The 20,965-nt window shown below is 44.5% G+C and overlaps 1 protein-coding gene across 2 annotated transcripts in view; it reads left to right on the top strand.

Annotated features, from left to right (window-relative positions):
- RASEF (RAS and EF-hand domain containing) overlaps positions 1–20,965 on the top strand; it is an 80,477-nt gene that overhangs the window by 55,989 nt on the left and 3,523 nt on the right. For both annotated transcript variants that reach the window (XM_057305632.1, XM_026518787.4), the window contains 7 exons: positions 4,316–4,550; positions 4,857–4,994; positions 5,111–5,258; positions 6,533–6,614; positions 7,843–7,957; positions 11,704–11,823; positions 14,408–14,484. In XM_057305632.1, the coding sequence (XP_057161615.1) occupies positions 4,316–4,550; positions 4,857–4,994; positions 5,111–5,258; positions 6,533–6,614; positions 7,843–7,957; positions 11,704–11,823; positions 14,408–14,484 (915 nt within the window). The remainder of the gene's footprint in view (positions 1–4,315; positions 4,551–4,856; positions 4,995–5,110; positions 5,259–6,532; positions 6,615–7,842; positions 7,958–11,703; positions 11,824–14,407; positions 14,485–20,965) is intronic.

The following is a 20,965-nucleotide window of genomic DNA, read 5'->3' as shown; positions in this document are numbered from 1 at the left end:
AGAAATGGACCCACAACTATACGGTCAACTAATCTTTGACAAAGTAGGAAAGAATATCCAATGGAAGAAAGAGTCTTTTCAGTAAATGGTGCTGGGAAAACTCGACAGCCACATGCAGAAAAATGAAACTGGAGCACTTTTTTATAGCATACACAAAAATAAACTCAAAATGGATGAAAGACCTAAACGTAAGACAGAAAACCATCAAAATCCTAGAGGAGAACACAGGCAGCAACCTCTTTAACCTCAGCCATGGCAGCTTCTAACTAGACACATCTCTAGAGGCAAGAGAAACAAAAGCAAAAATGAACTATTGGGACTTCATCAAGATAAAAAGCTTCTACACAGCAAACGAAACAATCAACAAAACTAAAAGACAACTGACAGAATGGGAGAAGATATTTGCAAATGACATATCTGACATATCTGATAAGGGGTTAGTATCCAACATATATAAAGAACTTATCAAACTCAACATCCAAAAAAGAGGTTAGTATCCAACATATATAAAGAAGATATTTGCAAATGACATATCTGACATATCTGATAAGGGGTTAGTATCCAACATATATAAAGAACTTATCAAACTCAACATTCAAAAAAATAAATAATTCAGTTAAGAAGACATGAATAGACATTTTTCCAAAGAAGACATACAGATGGTTAACAGACATATGAAAAGATGCTCAACATCACTCACCATCAGGGAAATACAAATCAAAACTATGATGACATACCACGTCACACCTGTCAGAATGGCTAAAATTAACAACATAGGAAACAATAGATATTGGCAAGGATGTGGAGAAAGGGGAACCCTCTTACACTGTTAGTGGGAATGCAAACTGGTGCAGCCACTGTGGAAAACAGTATGGAGGTTCCTCAAAAGTTAAAAACAGAACTACCCTATGACCCAGCAATTGCACTACTACGTATTTACCCAAAGGATACAAAAATACTGATTCAAAGGGGTACATGCATCCCAATGTTTATAGCAGCATTGTCAATAGCTAAATTATGGAAAGAGCCCAAATGTCTATCGACTGATGAATGGATAAAGAAGTGGGATATATATATATATATACAATGGAATATTAGCCATCGAAAAGAATGAAATCTTGTTATTTGCAATGATGTGGATGGAACTAGAGTGTATTATGCTAAGCAAAATAACTCAGTCAGAGAAAGAGAAATACCATATGATTTCACTCATAAGTGGAATTTAAGAAGCAGAACAGATGAACACAGGGAAAGGAAAACAAAAGAGAGAGGGAAGCAAATCATAAGAGACTCTTATCTCTAGAGAACAAACTAAGGTTTGATGGAGGGAAGCGGGTGGGGTATGGGCTAAGGGGATGATGGATATTAAGGAGAACACTTGTTAGGATGAGCACTGGGTGTTACATGCGAGTCATGAATCACTAAATTCTACTCCTGAAACCAATTTTACCATAATGTTAACTAACTAGAATTTAAATAAAAACTTGAAACCAACAACAACAAAAAAAGAATAATGTACTTAACTATCCTGGTGATAGCAAAATGGTCAGGTCCCCTTTCAGGTAGGTCTATTAGGGCTTATTTGTGATCACTTTTAGGAAAATTCTATCCAAGTATCAGATGTTTTTATTGCTCACTGATTTGTGACATAATAAATGTTGATGGTTTAGGCAGCTCAGTTCTGTTATTGAGAAATAGATGTTACTTTTTAAAAATGTGTGGGTGCTTGTAATTTTTCTGGACTGATATTTAAGATCAATTCTAAGCACAGGGAGGAAAAATACATAACTGAAAATTACTTCAGAAATGTTACCATGGTTCATTCTGGAAAAGATTACACACCATGAATGAGGCTCATCAGGACTGGATTAAGAACTCCTCAAGAGTAGGTTCTAAGGGACAAAATCATCACACCCCAGTGGCTCAGAGAGACAGGAGTATAGCACTTGGGTGCTCACCACCCTGAATGATAACTCGCGGGCCACCAGGGTCTGGACTGATGTCCTCTTTGGAGGGTCATTAGTTTAATATAAGAAGTTAACATTATTTTCTTTTTGATGCTAACATAAAAGCTTAAAAGCATGTTGTCAATTTAATTTTATTGCTTTTGTGGCCTTCCTAGATTTTAACTTGTGTACTTGTTTTTAGTTTTGTGTTTTTTCTAAGATTCGTAACAAAAATATAGCTTGTTCTATATTTGTACATAATTATGAAAATGTTCTTTGGGGAGGTAAGAATAGTTTACTTTTTAAAAGGATGTATGTATATAAGTTCGAGAAAGTCTGATCTGTACCTATATTTTTAATTTGGAGTCTAGATATTCACGGAAGTGATTTCTCAATTCTGTATTTCACTTCTTCCCTCCTTATCAAAAATCTGAATAAGATTTTTAAAAAGTTCTGACTAATAATGACATGGAGCTGAAGTCGTTTCTACTAATTATAGTGAGAATGGTTTCCTTGGGTTCCTTATAGTGTGGCTGAAATCAGTTTTAGAAGGAGAATTTCATACGTAATGAAACAACAAAAATATATATGTATACACACAAACACAGAGCTAGCTAACTAGTGATATGGTTTGAATACATGCCCCCAGGATAAAGACTTTGTAATTGAGTAACGTATTTAGGGAGAGTTAAGTTCTTACCTTTTTAGTTAATTTTAAGTATTTGCTAATGGCAGTGAAATATTTTTTTATAGATTTATTTATTTATTTTAGGGAGAGAGAGAGAGAGCGTGTGCGTGTGCACACGCATGAGTGGGAGAGTGGGTGGGGCAGAGGGAGAGGGAGAGAGAGCTTCAAGCCGACTCAGAACTGAGCAAGGAGCCCAAAGCGGGGATCGATCTCTCAACCCTGAGATCATGACCTCAGCCGAAACCAAGAGTCCAGCGCTTAGCCGGCTGCACTACCCAGGTGACCTGACACCAAAATATTTTTGACTTCTCAGATTTATATTGCTTATACTTATTTATATTGAGATCACCCTCTGTTTTCTGAGCATATTCATCTCTTGCTATTTTTTTCTCTGTTGGCCTATATACCCTGGCCATTTCCCCATTCTGATGAGATCGTGTATGCCAGGTGGCCAGGGTAGTGCCCAGTGTGTAGTGGAGACTAAATAAGTTGTGGCTCTTGTTTTTCTTTCTTTCTTTTTCTTTTTCTCCTTCTTCTTCTTCGTGTGTGTGTGTGTGTGTGTGTGTGTGTGTGAGAGAGAGAGAGAGAGAAAACACACATGGTGGGGGGAGGGGCAGAGAGAGAATCTCAAGCAGCCTTCACCCTGAGTGCAGAGCCTGATGTGGGGCTCGGTCTCATGACCCTGAGATCATGATCTGAGCCAAAATCAAGAGTTGGACACTTAACCAACCGAGCCACTGAAGCGCCCTATTATTTCAATATAAACTTAGGTTTTCGTGAAAATCAAATGGAAAAGCAAAAGTAATTAGGGGAATAATACAGTTTCTTTTGATTCTCTTGTTTGATGTTAATTTCTCCCTCACTTATAAGACTTTGCAGAGTTTCACAAATGGAAACATCCATAGAAGTCAGAGGTTCCAGCCTTTACCCAGAGCACCTCCCTGTGAAGCCTTTCCTGTAAGAGTCTTTCTAGACTATGTATCAGCACCTAGTGGCAGAAAACTCTTACCTCGTATTCTGGTACCACACCTTTCTAATTGCCTGTCATTTTTCACCATGTTGATTAGAAACATGACTCCCAGAAAGGTTCATCAGCTGGTCCTTATTTTGTCTTGTGCAACCTGGGAGAATGTATTTTTTGTCTTCATGTGTCAGCTTTCTAGGTATTTGAAGAGGACAACCATTAAGACTTAAGCTGCGTTCATGGAAACTTATGTCTGAGGGTTTTGAGTCTTACGTCATCATGGTTCCCTTTCCCCTCCAGGTTCTCAGCATCCCTTTTTAAAAGTAGAGCTTTTATCCAGAAGTGCACAAGCTGTTTGGAATGTGGTCTGACCACATTAGAGTAAAAAGGCTCACATCTTCTGCATACATTTTCCTTAACTTGAGATTGCATGCATGCTCTGGATGCTGTGATTCCTTTTGTATCAGGAAATAAAGAAAGCGATTTTAAAAATGGCTTCATTTTTATTAAATGTTAGACTTGAGTGTCTGTATCTTAATTGATTGTTGCATGAACTGAGCTGCTGTTGCTTTGAACATTTTGTTTCCTCGATGCGTGATCATGGACCACATTGTGGTTCTTGGCAAAAGCGAGAGTGTTGGTCTTCTTGATTCTACTGCTGTGTAGGCTTGAGCTGTGTGAACTCTCGGGTAAAGCTCTCTTCTCCTTCGTCACCAGGTCATCCCGCTCCTCCTACGTGGATGAGGACTGTGACTCGTTGGCCCTCTGTGACCCTATGCAGAGAATGAATTATGAGGTGGACAGCCTTCCCGAGAGCTGCTTCGACAGTGGCTTGTCTACCCTGAGAGACTCCAACGAATATGACTCGGAGGTGGAATACAAGCACCAGAGGGGACTTCAGAAGTCACACGGCACGCAGGAGAGCTTTGGGGGTGACGCTTCCGACATAGACGTAAGCCCCAGAAATCACTGTCTCCTGGGCCGTACCTTCGATAGAAATCTGTCACCCTGTTTGACTTGTATCTGTCATGGGAATACGACTTAAAGGCTATAAATATGAAACATAGTCAGTAGAATGTTTTCTTCCTTCACCAAGGTAGGGAGAAATTTTCACAGATTGCCATTTGGGGCCACTTTGTTCCATAACAGCACTGACTGTAGATTCAGCTGCGTATTTTTCTTCTCTTTAATCCATGATGTATATGTGTAATGAGAGACTTTGTTTTTTAATGGCTGACAAAAAAAAAAAACAAACCAGGTTCCTGATATAAGGGATGAAGAGACGTTTGGTGCAGAAGGTGTGGCTGCCATCTTAGACTGGAAACCCCAGGGGTCTGCTAGTGAGGGCAGCACCGTCACTTCTTCAAGAAAGCCCATCTCGGCTCTGTCACCACAGGTAGGTAGTTTCTGAGATATTTTATTCATGAACACTGTGAATTTTCGGTGCCATATAACTTATTAGGAGGAAAACTGGCACGACCTTTGTCACCCACTGTGGCTTTTTCCCCCTAGACAGACATGGCGGATGGCGACCATAAATCTTCCAGCTCACAGAGGGCTTACAAGATTGTGCTCGCTGGGGATGCCGCAGTGGGGAAGTCTAGTTTCCTCATGAGACTCTGCAAGAATGAATTTCGAGGAAATACAAGTGCCACGCTGGGTATGGTTCCTTCTTGAGTTGATAATGGGGAAACGACCTTCTTTTAGCTTGATTGTATTTTCCTTAGAGATTATATACACAGATACAGAGATCTCTCTGTATGCATATATACTACATAGGGGTGTGTGTGTGTGTGTGTGTGTGTGTGTGTGTGTATCCTTGTCTATAGAATGGTCTTCTGTTTTGGTGAAGGCCCAACTTTAGGAAAAGAAGACCGACAAAGGACAAAGGTATCCACGTAGCCAGTCAGAGCAACCAGACCAAGTTTAGAGGCAGAGATGACCGATTCACTTATTCAGCAAACATTTCCTGAGTTGTGCTGTGAGCCGGATACTGTTGTAGGTGCTAAGGACGCTCAGTGAGCAGAGTCAGCTAAACCCCAGCCTGCAAGGAAACTTCATCCCAAAGCAGGGCAATGGGTGAAAATAATACGAGATTTGGAGAGAGGTGCAGTTTTACACAGGGTAGCCAGGGAAAGCTTTTCTGATAAAATGTCACTTGATATTGATGAAGTGACATTTTTGATGGCCACTTTGTCATGGTCAAAGTCATAGCCAGGTGTATGATCCCTCCCCCTCCTTTACAACGGAATACATGAGTAAACACTTCTGAGAACAAGAGAAGTGTCCTGATTTCCCAAATTTGCATAATAATCAGTAAAAGGAGTTGAAGGCATGCAAATTATCATTCACCTTTTTCTTTATCTAAAGAGCTTTTATTTTGATGACTAGAAATATTAGAACAGATTGATTACCCTCTTAACAATGGGCGTCTTTGTAAATCTATGGTTCTTCATTATACCCTTCAAGATAACAAAGCTGAAAGTTCACTTTAATTTGATTCAAAAAAGACTGCAGTGTTCTGTTCAGTTGCCAAAGAGCATGGCGTATATACACATCTTGTGTATATCCACACGCCGATACACACACACGTACTCATATTAATGTGCTCACAAGCACACACGTAAACACACAGAGACATAACCAAGTTCATCTAATCACACAGGCAAATAGAACGTAGGTTTTCCTTTTGTCCGTAGATTAAATCCATCCCCAAGTCAGCCAGCCTGCAGACGGTGCATCTGCGCGCACCTGTGTGGTCTGACTCGTAATTAGTATTTGAAGGTCACTCTCCTTGAAGGCCACATTCATCCCTCTCTGCCTCCCTGAGCTTTGGCTTACTGGCTTTTGTCTTAGCTGCAGAGGGCTTGAGCGTAAAAACCAGTGGAATTATTTACATCATGTTCCCCATGTTCTCTTACACTTCCTCTGCAGGGGTCGATTTTCAGATGAAAACTCTCATCGTGGACGGAGAGCGGACAGTGCTGCAGCTCTGGGACACGGCCGGCCAGGAGAGGCAAGTGCTTTCCGCAGCACTGCGGGCTCGGCCCCGCGCGCACAGACAAGCCTCGTAGGACGCTTGGCGGTTTTTAACGCTCGTAATCCTAGAATTACAGTACACTGTGTAATTACATAGTGTATTAGGATTTCAAGAATGCTCGCATGTCCCACATTCTTTCCTTCTTCATTTACCTGTCAGCTGTGTGTGGCTTCCTCTGAGCTGCTGTTCAGCGGGGGGAAGGAGAGTGCCCTTTCTGAACAAGAGAATTGAGGGGAGGCAGCACTCCCGAGTGCAGTGTCAGTGTAAGGAGGTACTTAGCCAGGCTCAACCAAGGATGGAAAAGGGAATCTATCAGCCCCCCTCAGTTCAAGGGCAGAGGCACAAACTAAATAGAAGGCTCGCGTCTGGTGACGTTGCCCTCTCCTGCATTCATTGCTAATGACCGGAAGCATCAAGCATACGTTTTAATCCTGCCTAACTCTTTGGAAATAGCGTCTCTCCAGTTGTTCAACTAGTAAGTATGGGCTGTGACCTGCCTCTGTGCCAGGCACCGTTCAGGCTGCAAAGATTCAACAGGGAACAGACACAAATCCACGAAAGCTGCTCACATGGAGTTCACATTCTCTAGCAGACTGAGAGTGTCAACATTTAAGAAACATTCGTGGGTGACGTGGCCTTTTTTAAGATACTGTAAAATATTGCAGTTGGTTTAGAGTTGGGACATCCGTTGGGGTATGCTCGTCCCCTAGCAAACTGCCCCACACCCAGTATGTATAAAACTTCTGGCATGCTGTTGCACTCCACATTGTCAGGTCCTCTTCCACGCCACCCCTCATGGTGCTCCCTTCCCACCCCCCAAACCATGATTTTCTCTCTCATGCATCTCCTCCCCTGTGTCCCACGTATCGGTTTGGGAGGTTGTTGCCAGGGCTGAAATTTTTAAGAAATTTACACTCTCAACCTTGTCCTGGTCATGCTTTGGGGTTTGTAGACATTCTTGGGATTGTTTGATGGAGAAATTGTTTGGCTCTCGTAGATCACACCCCAAATTATTCTAATTACCTTCCACTGAGTCATTCCAGTCCTGAGATGGCTGTCACAATGCCAGGTTGCCATGAGGTTCTTCTGAATGGGGGCTTATTTTAGAAGATGAGAAAGAAACCAGCACAACAGAGATGAAGAAGGGGCAGCTCTGACCGGCAGATGGATTAAACCGTTATTTACATGATTTTCTCTTTGCCAGATTCAGGAGTATCGCCAAGTCTTACTTCAGAAGATCAGATGGTGTTCTGCTGCTGTATGACGTTACGTGCGAGAAAAGCTTTCTCAATGTACGAGAGTGGGTGGACATGATTGAGGTAAGGCATCAAACCCGAGAAGCAAACAAAAAATCACGTGGGAGTCCCAGGCCTTCTTAGCAGACGCGATTGTTCTTCTTTGTTGAAGTACACGCCAAATTGGAGACCGTTGATCCAGGCTGGTCAGAAAGGACTGGCTGCGAGTGGGGAGTGTCTCATGGCACCTGGTAATACTGGTCTCTTCCTCGGTAGCTGGGCACGTTTCCACAGAGCCACAGATGCCACTGAAGGGAGCGTCTGGGAATAAAACTTCCGGTTTTCTTACAGATAAAATCAGAACGCCTTTGGAAGTAAATGCAAATGTGGGCAACCTGAGAAGAAGCAGCTCCTACACCTGGGGTGGTGTGTAGTGTGACTGGGTGTGCACGGGGGCTCCCATGTGTGCTGCATGTGAGCACGTGCAAGCCCGGCTCTGTTAGGACCTGTGTCCTCAACCTTATTCTGGCGGTAGTTTGGGTGCCCCTGAAATACCAAGTGGTATTTTAAACATGGTAACATCTTTGCTTTTTTTTTTTCCTTTGGTTAAATGAGATGGTGTCTTTTGTCTGAGGAGCTTTCATATCCTTTGGTTTCATGGTAAATAACTTCTAAAAGTAGGAAATTATTTTGACCACAGTGTGCTGCCAATGGTCATTAATTAACATAAAACTACAGTTCAAGCTGTAGTTCAATATACTGTCTTGGGGGAAAAAAAACTAGTGGCTAATATAATTTTTCAATTAAGTCTATTATCTCTAATTTTTAACAGGCATTAAATAGTGCAGTGTTGGCTAAACAGAGAACTGGTTGCTCTATATCAGGTTAGCTTCTAGATTCTTCCGTTGAACCTATTTCATACCCTGCATGTACCCTCTTTCTGACTAAAGAAGTGATGTAAGGACAAAGAAATGTGCATTTTGTTCTATTGAAATATCATGACCTAAAATTATTATCAGTATGATGGAAGTGTGTTGACGTTTATGTAGCATTTTTATTTCACAAAATGTCCACATGCCGTATTCATCTCTGTAACATCTGAGGAAAGAAGTAAGAAGTGTAATGTTACTCTCACTCTTTGTGAGAAACCGGAGGCAGAGAAAGCATATGCCCCTGGCTTGTGGTTTAGAGGTTAGGGGTTGAACGGGGCCTTGTGTCTCCTGATTGAACCCTGGTTGCTGCTGTGATGAAGTGCCAGAGTGTGCAGCGGGTTGACAAGAGAAGCTCTTGGTGTCCAGAGAGGACATGTAGTGCACAGGGGAGAAGCATCTGCTCCAGGGAACAGACGGACCTCCCTGGGAGAGAGAGATGAGGCCAGAGAACAACATAGTCCCAACAATCTCGTACCCACACATATTTAAGATGCACAACAAAACTTTTTGTTGTTGAAACTCATGGACTTAGTCTGCATTTTAAGTGTTTAGATTTTGCTCAAGGTCAGGAGGCCCAAAGGCAAGGTCAGCCACAGTGTTGAAATAGCCCTTGGTGACCAGCCACAGCGTGTGTGGCGACCCCGTAATTTGCCGTCATTTGCTAATCACCTACACGTGGTAGGTGCCCTTTTCAGCTCCGTGGATCACCTCTCACAGGGTCTGAAAAGGACGAAAACTGTATTCAAGATGAACCCTTGAATTTGTCATGGGGAAAAAATTGGATACCGTTTGGCATTTGACTTTCCCTTTCAGGAAAAAAGGGCATGACGAACCCCTGCCATGGCTCAGCCTTTCTAGTTTGAGGAAATTCTGTGGGGACTGTCTCTGTGGCCACTCTAAATACGGGTGGAAGTGGAGAGTGTGATTGTGGGGGTGGGCCAGAGGCCTGAGGGGTAGTAGAATGTCAGTGGTGATTTAATAATTAATACACTTCGATAAAAACCACTGGGTTACAAAATCGTACAATAAAATCATGGGCAAAATAAAACTGTGGCCATTTACCTACCTGTCGTGAATAATGTATTGGTTGAATACTTGGGTGAACGTTGAACGGAGGACACACTTGAGATGTGAGATCCCTTCCCGACTTTTACACATCCCGGAGCGTTTTTGGAGTGCCTCCTTGTGCACGGACTGTTCCAGCGTCTGTGGCGTACCCGAAGTAGGGGAGCTCGTACCCGAGGAGGGAAACATAACAAGCAACAAACAAATAAATAAAATAAGTGGAATGAGAAAATGATAAATATTGTGGACACAAAAAGGGGGCAGAGTAAAGGCCCTGATGGTGTGGTCAGGGCAGCCTCCCTGGAAGGTGGTGTTCGAGTCAAGACTTGAAGGGGGTGCCCATATTTACTGGAATAACTTTGGGAAGTTCTTTAGATGCTTGGTTCTTGGGGCTCACTTAAGTGAGTGTTGTTGAGTGGCTTCCAGAGGTTGCCCCCTTGAAACCTGAGTTTGCCAAAGAACACAATTAATTAACACGTCAGTGGACAGGGCGCCTAGTTTTGGGGGAGGGCCCTTCGTTTCCTCCCCGCTGCTGTTCCTACACGCCAGGGGCCTTGGTTGGAGGAGAATGGTCTGAAGAGAAAGGAAATCAAATGTAATGCCATCGTTTTTAAGGCTCATTTCTTTTTTTTTTTTTTTCTTAAGATTTTATTTATTTATTTGACAGAGAGACAGCCAGCGAGAGAGGGAACACAAGCAGGGGGAGTGGGAGAGGAAGAAGCAGGCTCATAGAGGAGGAACCTGATGCCGGGCTTGACCCCAGAACGCCAGGATCACGCCCTGAGCCGAAGGCAGACACTTAACAACTGTGCCACCGAGGCGCCCCTAAGACTCATTTCTTGATCCCATGGCGGGTGTAGGATCGGACTGAAAACACAGCTGGTAGCTGTAGGTGCTGCAGAAGGTCCCTTCCACGCGCCCCAGTCGGGGCTGCTGCTCTCTCGTCTGGGAACCAGAACCCTGTTTTTCTGCACCAGTCCCCTTATCTTCCTCTGTTCTCTTCAGAGCCTGCTGAGGTGCGCTGTGCCCTTACTAACCCCATCATTTTACCAGCGGGGAAACTGAGGCAGAAATGTGAAGCAAGTCGCCTGATTTCAGGGCCACAGCCAGTGAGCGGCCCGGTGGTGGGAGGGGTGGCCTCTGACCCAGCTCTGCTTCTCACGTTTCACATCCCGCCCCGTGCGGACCTGGGACTGCGGTACATTTCGCATCCCGCCCCGTGCGGACCTGGGACTGCGTTGTGGTTTGCGGAAGCGGATTTGGGAGCATTAGCCATAGAATCGATTCCTTTGAATGGTTGGTAATTGACTCCTCGTAAGAAAAATGTCCACCTTAAGGACCTTCACACTTTGCTTTTGTTGTTAACCGGGTCGCAGTGAGTGTGGAGCTCCCAAGCTCTGTTTTTATCCCGTTACGGCTGAGGGATTTCCTGTGTGTTTTGCCCCTGAGATAATGAAGTTGACTTGTCATCAGCACTCTTGGGAGTGAAAGTCGCAGAAAATTGTGTGGGTGCCCCAGCCAAATATAATTCTGTGCACCTGCCTCCTGAGTTCACAGTGGTTCGTATGGTGGCAGGGCTGACGGGGAGCGCCTGGACCATGGCCCCGGCCCTTGCAAGTTCTGATTTAACCTCTCCGAATTTCAGTGGTCTCACCTGGAGTGGGAAGAAGTTTGGCTCTTTTTAGAGAGATTGTGAGGCTCGAAGATATTACCTGCAGGTCATGTGGCACCCACGGGGATTTGGGGAGTGGGAGCTGCTGTTGGTACTGCTGCTCTTGTCAGAGGATCGTGTTCAGGATTTGATGAGCACACGGTTTTTCTCCCCCCCGGCAGGATGCAACCCAGGAGAGGATTCCTATCATGTTGGTAGGAAACAAGGCTGATCTTCGTGATGCTGCCACAGCAGAGGAACAGAAGTGTGTCCCAGGGTACTTGGGAGAGAAACTGGCCATGGTAAGGGCGAAAGTGGGTCTGTTGGGATAGACCTTAGCCGCTCATGAGCTTTGCAGTCAGCGGCCCTTCACTTCTGTCTATATTCGCTGTAAGGGTTTCTTTGGCAAACCTCCACCCTCTTCGATGGGGCTCCTGGCCTTCTTCTCAGGCACAACTCCCAGTGCCCCCCTGCACTTTATTTTTTTATTTTTATAAAATTTATTTATTTGAGAGAGAGAAGGAGCACGAGTGAGCATGAGCTGGGGGAGGGGCAGAGGGAGAGGGAGAAGCAGGCTCCCTGGCTAAGCAGGGAGCTGGATACGGGGCTTGATCCCAGGACCTGAGCAAAGGCAGACACTTAACCGACTAAGCCACCCAGGTGTCCCCCCACCCCTCCACCCCCTCCACACACACTTTAATGAATATAAGTAATTGTACCAAGGATTAAACCTGTCATGGAGGTAAAATGATCACTTGGTCATTTTCCCTCGTTGAAGAACGTTGGCAAAGAGGAGCCAGAATTATCCTGCCTTCCTCCTCACCCTCAGCCAGTTCCTGGACTCCTCTAGTTCTGGAATCCACGTCAAGGCAAAAGAATGGGTGTCTTGTGTAGAAAACTTGGTTTATTTCCAGAGGGTTGTTGTGCCAAAGGGCAGTGTGTTACCTGGGAGGAAGAGAATTGGGAAACTTGGTTTTTTTTCTCTAAGATTTGTGCTTAGTCAAATAGTCTAAAATTATGTTTGGTTATGGGCTTGTATAGAGGATGAAACTCATTTCTATCCAGTTTATTACTGGGGACAGTGTTTATTCTCCCAGTATCACCAGTGTGTGAGAACGCTCCAGGGCCCCTGTAGGACCTTTCCCGATCCAGGCATCAGGGGCACCTGGGGTCGGGTCCGTCCACACCATCGCGGTCCTATCTGAGACCGCTGCCTCTGTCGTCCACGTCGGGGCACAGAGAGACTGCGCTGTGGCACGTGCACATGAACTGTAAAAAGTTTCAGTGTCACTGTTTTAAGTCGGAAAATCTTTCTTATTTAAATTTTAGAATTAGGGACCAAACATGCTAAACATCAAAACTAGGCAGTGAAACACAGAAGAGATTCATTCAACACGTTTAATCATCTGCACTTCTTTGTGTGCTGAGGAGAGAATAGAGCACACAGCAGACAGCCCTTGTCTCCATGTAGTTCATTTCTGGGGGAGATACACATGCAACGTATGTAGTCCGTGTGCCACATTGTCCCACAACCCCCTTACCGCGTAATTCCTGGCCACACGCCAGGTGTATCCCCTTGTCAGGATTTCTGAGTTCCCAAGGTTTGCTCAGTTACGTATCTCGTGACCCCTACCTCCCTGTACCCTCAGAGGCAGCCTCCGTGTCACCCCATAACATCCTAGCCATAGAACTCAGCAGCAGCACTACCCGTTTCCACTGGAAATTCATGCGCATTCATTGTAAGATTTTTATAGATTTTCTGTGGATTCAGGGGCTCATGGGTAAAGGTCCCACTGTGGAGTCTTTCTCCCTTGTTTCACTCTCTCTCTCCATGTTCCAGAGCGGCCATGACATGCTCCCCTTATCCCACACAGGATTGTGTCACCCACACTCAGGCCCACGGCACACGCAATTCTCCTTCCCCAAGGGACATTGTCTCCAGGTGGAGACACACAAAAAGAACTTTATCAGTTACAACTGTGGCAAGTGCAGTGCAGGAAAAACACAGAGGGCTGTGAGGTTTCCTAATAGCAAGACCTACCAGGGACACGTCAGGCTTAGACCACACTGAATCTTAACTTCGGGGGAGGATTACGGAAAAATTCAAAAGGTAGTAGGTAGGAGTCAGCCTGGAGAAGGGAGTTGATGGGGGAAGGGCATAACCCAGGTAATGGGAACAGCAGATGCAAAGATCATGAGGTGGGAGGGAATTTGGAACATTGGAGAAACAAAGGGAAGGTCAGAGTAACCAGAGCATTTTGAGCTAGGGAGGTGGGTGGCAGGTAAAGCTAGGAGGTGGGCCGGGACCACACGGACGCAAGGCCTTGGCCGTGGGGAAGCATTTGAGCATTACTTGAAGAGGAACGGGAAGCACTGAAAGCTTTGAAGCAGGAGAGTGATATGATCAGCGGTCATATACATAACTGCTGGGAGGTAGAATAATAGAGCAGATAGTGTCCATGGGTTTTAGCAACACGGAGGTTGCTGAATCTTGATAGGAAAAGATGATAGTGTGAAGGGATGCGGGTTAGCTGCCGGCCCAAAGGAGACATACTTTTGATGGACATATAATTCATGAGTGGTTACCTTAAGCTATCATTTTTACCTCTCAGATTATCTGATAGAGAACGTTTGTAGCAACCGGTAGGACTGTGGGGAATAAGAACCTTAAAACATGAAATTGTGTATTGTGCTTACTTTTAAGGCAAAATAAAAATCCCCTGACTAGGTGCTGTGTCTGGAAAAATTCAAAGTCACTATATTTTAAAGTATTGAAACTGAATCCAATTTCTTAGCTATTAGCATACTCAACAGGAGAAAATGTTTAATTTTTTGTTGGTTTTTGAAGCTAAAATTCGTTTAATTGTGTGTATTTCTTTTCTACAGACCTATGGGGCATTATTCTGCGAGACCAGTGCCAAAGACGGCTCGAACATAGTGGAAGCTGTTCTCCATCTTGCTCGGTAAAGTGTTGTCTTATATTTGGAAAACTTGAAAGCGGGGTTGAATTTTCGCATGGTTGGTGCATATGTCAAATTTCTGGACTATAACATGAGTTTACATTGGGAAACACTGTCCTGTATTTCAGTAGTGGTTAGAGAAACAATTGAACACGGATTTTATAAAAACCCGTAGTGCTGCTTGTTCACTGTGAACGTTGGCAAAGTACCTTTACCGCCAAACAAAGCAGGTGCTTCTGAGGTGTCGTTGACATTTCTGCAAAATGTCACCACAAAGCTAATAGTTGACTTGTATGAATCATTTCCAGGAACCAGATTTTAAACACAAGAGACTATTATGAAATTAACTGTCTATTATGACATTTTCTGGGGTAAAGGGGAAAAAAAAAAACAACTCAACAAAGCAAATTGTATATCATGCCAGTTGGAAGCACTTTATTAAAATAATTACTCAGGTAATTATTAAGCTCAGGCAGTGGTGTTAATAATAAATAACATTTTGGGATGTAGATTGGAATGAAAATTACATCCTTGAGGAACTTGGATATAAATGTGTTTTTTCATCGTGGGAGTAAATTTGATTTTTAGGAAATCACAACTTTATCTGTTAGATTTATGTCTTCTGCCTAGTTTTCTGCCACAAATGAAAAGATGATTCTTTACTGGCCTGAAGAGATTAAATATCCAAAAGAAAAAAGGAAAAAAGGAAAGGAAAAAAAGAAAAAAGAAAAGACAAGAAAAGACAGAAAATTAGCATGAACAAAATCCAGGCCAATGAACTCTAGTTGCTGACAAAGCGAAGCCATAATTTTGAGTGTGTAGTTTTTGTCCTGATCATTTGTGAAATTTTATAAGAATCTTAGCTTTAATGTGATAGTTGGCCTCTTCTGCTCATATACACTGACAAGTAAAATACATTGCAGTGTTTTCAATGCAGCTTTTCTCTCGATGACTTGGTGTTTATAGTGCTTACTAGCTTCTTAGACTGGGGCCTTGGGCGAGCTCCTTGCCCTCACTTGAAAAATCAGGAAATGGGCCCCAGGACTTTAAATGGCCTGCTTGGCATTAGTCTGTGGCAGGGCTTAGCAGATGCCTTGGGGTTGAACTCAGAGTCTTTGAATATTATCTCCTTTGGTATCAGTCAGAGAGAGACCACCTGCCCCCATCACACTGGAAATCATTTTCGTGCAAAGCATACAGTGCCAACTTTGAGTGTGACCTAGAACAGATGGAAGAAAGGTAGACATTTAAGCGTGTACAGATTCAAGGGAATGACATGGTTTTCTGCCCGTGATTAATAGGAGAATCATGGGCTCGTATCACATTCGTCAAACAAGAGCCCAAGCAAAACCTTCATAAGCTGGGTGAAATTGATTCCGTGCACCTGTGGGTATGAAGGGGCTGCCGGCCATTTTGGCCAAGGAAGGCTCATTCAACAGAGGTTGGGGAGGCGGGATTCGGTGAAATTCACTGAGGGTAGAATCACTGCTGAATCGGTAGGTGTTTCTGCTTTCTCAGGTGTTGGTACTGGTGTTTCGCTGAATGTACCTGGGGATTCCTGGATGGAGGTGATGTGCTTGCTGGGCTAGATGGGTGTGGGGAGGGCTTGCCTGTCTTTAAAGCATCACTGGGCCCGAGGCTGAACCCGAGTGGTGGGGGGGGGGGGGAAGGATGGCATCCTAGCTTTGGCAGTGGGGTGCGGGCTTGCTACTCCAGCCCAGCAGAAAATGCTGCATGCCAGGCCCCCTGTGAGGCTGTTGGCCTCCTGCCCCGCTTCATGGAGGTCTGTGATGTCAGGAGGTTCAAAGTGCAATCTTAAATCTCCCCTCAAACAGCTGTGGAGTCGGATGAGTCCCTGCCTCCCTCCTACCTCTAATCTGTAAAATGAGGGAGGGAGCTAGAGAACGCGACCCCCAAGGTCCTCTCTAGTTCTGCCAGTCTGTGGTTCTACATAGAACCGCCGGTACTCCACGGAATACCAGTCGCCGTTTAATGCTGAATTGTCTTACGGGGTCATATTAAAGTCCGATGACTCCAAATCAGCACGGTCACACCCAGAGTGCCGAATCGATTCTCTTTATTGTATCATAAAGGTGGGAGAGGCTGTGAGCCGCCTGTGCCTTTCTCCCCACCTGCTCCTGCCGGGCGCCCTGTTTTCAGTGCAGCTCCCACACAGCCTTGTGCTTCTTGACTCACCACACCTGCATGGAGAGGCCTTTTGACTACGAGGCCACCCCTTGGGACTCACTCATCAAGGAGTTATTTTATCGTTGTTATTGCATTATGGCCTGGTCTCTGGTTTTGTTACATTAGTGATGTGTTAAATATGAAAATTATAAATGAAGCGAATATTTAAAGACTTTAATTTGCTTTATATCCTGCCTTCAGATTTGCTTGTTAAAGTGCCTAAGTCTTACATGGAAATGGTAGAGTTGCCACAGGTGAAATTATCATTTTTAAAAGTTTTACATCCTGGGGCACCTGGGTGGCTCAGTCAGTTAAGTGTCTGCCTTTGGCTCAGGTCATGATCCCAGGTCCTGGGATCGAGCCCCATGTCGGGCTCCCTGCTTCTCCCTCTCCCCTCTCTCCAGTGCTCATGCTCTCTCTCTCTCTCGCTGTCTCTCTCTCTTTCAAATAAATAAATCGTTAAAAAAAAGTTTTACATCCTTTAGAAAGTTACGTATAATGTAAAACATGTTATGTTCTCGATTAGGTCTCGTAAGACAATTCCCATCACGGCCCATTTTCACACTGTGTCATGTCATAAAACATAAACTGGACGAGTTTATGGATTTGCACTGTCTGAAACAGAATTCTGTTTTGAAGGGAGGCCGTGAATGTTTGGTTAACACCCTTAACTACGAGTACTGCTTTTTCTGGAAACCTCTCAATCCCAAGAAGAGTATCTCCTAGAAATGCAATTTCCCCGTAGTGCTGACAGGACATTTATCACAATCATTGTCCATTGGCAAGTGAATTTGCCATCACCAGAACCACGAGCTTTACACATTTTGCACTAGGTTCAAATTCCAGTGGTCTGAGATCAATGGTCTGAGATTTGAAAAACAAAACAAAACAAAAAAAGCTCAGGCTGATGTATCCGTTCAGCCCAGGAGCTGTTGGGAGTAAATCTGCCCGTGAGACAGAGTCAACTAACATGCAGCTGTCAAGCATGTGGTAGTTTGGGGGATAGTCTAGTCTTCCCAGCCTTAAACCAGTGGTAGGTATTTGAATATCTGTCTGATTTCTTTGACATGGGACATGCCTGCACTTACGGTGGATTAAAGAAACTGAAGGCCAGATGAATGACGTGGGTACATATTTTTCCTCCTTAATATTTGCTTTCAGGTTCAATAAAATGCCTACATTATTGGGAGCACTCGGCCCGTGGAGACCCCATACATGGTTCAGTAGTGATATCGAGGAAATAAATACTTGCAGGCCATGTAATTTAATGAGAGGGGAAAAAAGAGAAAACACTCTACCAGCCAGCCAGATGATTGTAGCTGATAGAGGCCACTGGACCGCCTGGAAGGGAGAGATGTGAGTTGTCCTGTGAAGGTGCTATGATTATTATACCCATTGTACAGATAAGAAAGTGGAGGAGTAGAAAGCTTAATCAACCTGCTCAAGTGGCAAACATTGGGATTTGTCGCTACCACTCTGAGGTATCGGCTTGCCACTTCAGTGTTGGCAATCTCTGGATCACATTCCACGTTCTCTTCTTCTTCACTCTCTCTCTGCCTGATGCCTTCTATCCCAAGGGTTTCTAGAACTGTCTAGCTGCTGACTTCTCCAATTTCTGTATTTTTAACCTCCACCCCTTTTAAAAATTCCATAACCACATCCCTGTCCATCAACAAGAGGAAATTCCAGAGGTGTGACTGTATCCAACATGTCCAAACCCTCACAGCCTGGTCTCACCTACCTTTCCAGATGTTGCATCTCTTATCTTGCTTCCCAAAAGAGATGATCCGTAGGCACAGCAAACTTTATTTCTCGTTGTGGCCAAGCTCTTTTATGTCTCCTTGCCTTTATGCATGCTGTTCCTTGCTCCTGGAATCTCCTTTCCTCATTAAGTGAAGGTCAGTTCCTGTTCTTTCAAGAGGCTGCAGTGTCAGAGTGTCCATGAAGCTCCAGCCCCACAACGCCGTCCTTCCCTGCAGACCAGCACGACTGGTGTACCCTTTGTACTCCTGCGTCCCACCGTGCGTGTGTGTTAGCAGCTCTCTCGGGACCTTGTAAGGATTTGTTTAGCTTCTGTCTCTCCCTCAGCGGTCACTAATAGAGGGTCCCAGAGTTTGGCATCAATTGGGCATTTGTTGAACGACCCAGTGTCTGAGATGATGCAGATGGAAGTTGTATTAGTTTTCGGTTGTTGCTGTAACAAATTCCCACAAACGTAGTCACGTAAGCAATGTGCGTGGGTCATGCTCCAGGTCTGGAGGTCAGGAGTCCGAAATGAGTCTTCCGGGGTATTCTAGGTTGGATCATGTAACTTCCTTCTTTTCCTGAGTCTTTGTTTCCTCATCTGTGATGTGAGGACAGTAATGCTCACCTGTCACCTGTCAGTGTTGTGTGTGTATTTATGTTGGGTGATTGTTTATGTGCATTAAATAAGAAAAACGTGAAAACAGATAGTGTAGCATTTATTAGCTGGCCTTCAGCAAGAATTACTTTCTCCCTCTTTTTTTTCTTCTGCTGAGATGTCTTCTTCCCAATACACAGTATAGTGGTTTTTCAAAAGTTAGCACATATCAGCACCGCCTGGAGTCGTGCTGACCAGTCTGGTAGCCTTGAGCCACCTAAAGTGTGGGGAACCCAAACTGAGATGTGCTGTAGGTACTGAGTACGTACTAGCTTTTGAAGACAGTATAAAAATTGTAAAATACTTCATTATTATTTTTATTGATAACATGCTAAAATGATAATATATTTGCTACACTGAGTTAAAATATATTAATAAAATTAAATTTACCTCTTTCTTTTTACATTTTTTAACGTGGCTACAAAAAAATTTAAGATGTCATGTGGATTACATTATATTTCGATTCAACAACATTGCTGTACTAGGAATATGCTAGTTCTTAGTAGTTTCAGTTATCTGCTGCTCTGTAATAAACCAAAACATGGCTGCCTAAAACAGCTACCACTTTTTGATTTCTTGAAATTACGAGAATTGGCTGGATCTCAGCTGGAAGGTCCCTCGACTGTTCTTGCTTGGGCTGTCTCGCGCATTCGCAGTCAGATGGCCGCGGGGCTATGGCTCAGGCTGGGTGTCTGCCACCAGGGTCCTTCTGGCTGCTCATCGCAGGGCCGCTCTGCTGGCCCTCTCCACTGAGGAGCTCTGGCAGCCGAGGGCGGCCTCTTTAACACCTGGCTTGGAGTCCCAGCCCACCATTTCCTCTGCATTCTGCTGATCTAAGCGGTCACAGAGCCAGTACTGTGGAGGGAGAGCCCATGGTGGGGGCTCCTCAGTCTTGACGGGGCGCCCTGGGCACTGATGGAGAAGGGGGAATTGTTTGGGGGCCTCTTGGGGATGAGCTGTCACAGTCAAGATTGCCATTAGGGGTCTTGTCTAAGGTGGGACTTCAGGGTCTGCATCTTTCACAGGCATCCCCGGAATACCCTTGGAAGGATACTACCCCTAGGAGGTTTTCACAGGATCTTAGCAATCTTCTGTCATTGTAGCCTCTAGCTGTTAATTCTAAAAGCAAGTTAAGAAGAGGCAAAAGGAAGATTTTTTTTTTCTGGATTTTAACTATTCATCATTATCTCCATGATCATGTATAATTTAAGAGTGGTTTTAAAGTCATCGTTGCTTTTGTTAAGGTCAGCAAGCACTAGTCAGGAACGGAAGGAAGCCAGGTCCAGAGTGCTGAGGAGTGAGCTGTGCGTGTGGCAGACTGTAAAGCATGTGAAACAACAGGAGAGAGCAAGTGTAGGTTGTGTGTGTGCGTGCGTGTGTGTGCACCTGTGCACGTGTGTCTCTCGTGTGCCTGCCTTGCACATGCATGAGCGCGGCCTGGTGCTCAGAGAGCAGGCGTGGTGCCAGGCCTGGCTCTGCGGCTTCTCCAGCCATATAACTGAAGGGAAATTTCTTTCTTTTTTTTTTTTTTTTTTTTTAAAGATTTTATTTATTTATTTGACAGAGATAGAGACAGCCAGAGAGAGGGAACACAAGCAGGGGGAGTGGGAGAGGAAGAAGCAGGCTCACAGCAGAAGAGCCTGATGTGGGGCTCGATCCCATAACGCCAGGATCACGCCCTGAGCCGAAGGCAGACGCTTAACCGTTGTGCCACCCAGGTGCCCCCGAAGGGAAATTTCTTAACCTTTTTTTTTTTTTTTTGCCTTTGCTTCCTCCCATATAAAACAGGGCCCAACAAATTCACATGGTCCTTGTGAGGATTAAGACAGTCAATACCTATAAAGCATTCAGAACAGAGTCTGAGTGGCAAACAGCATGCGCTCAGCAGCGTTGTTT

The sequence above is a fragment of the Ursus arctos genome, unplaced genomic scaffold (assembly GCF_023065955.2).
Source record: "Ursus arctos isolate Adak ecotype North America unplaced genomic scaffold, UrsArc2.0 scaffold_33, whole genome shotgun sequence".
NCBI classification, from domain to species: Eukaryota; Metazoa; Chordata; class Mammalia; order Carnivora; family Ursidae; genus Ursus; species Ursus arctos.
This window is presented reverse-complemented; position numbering and strand designations above follow the sequence as displayed.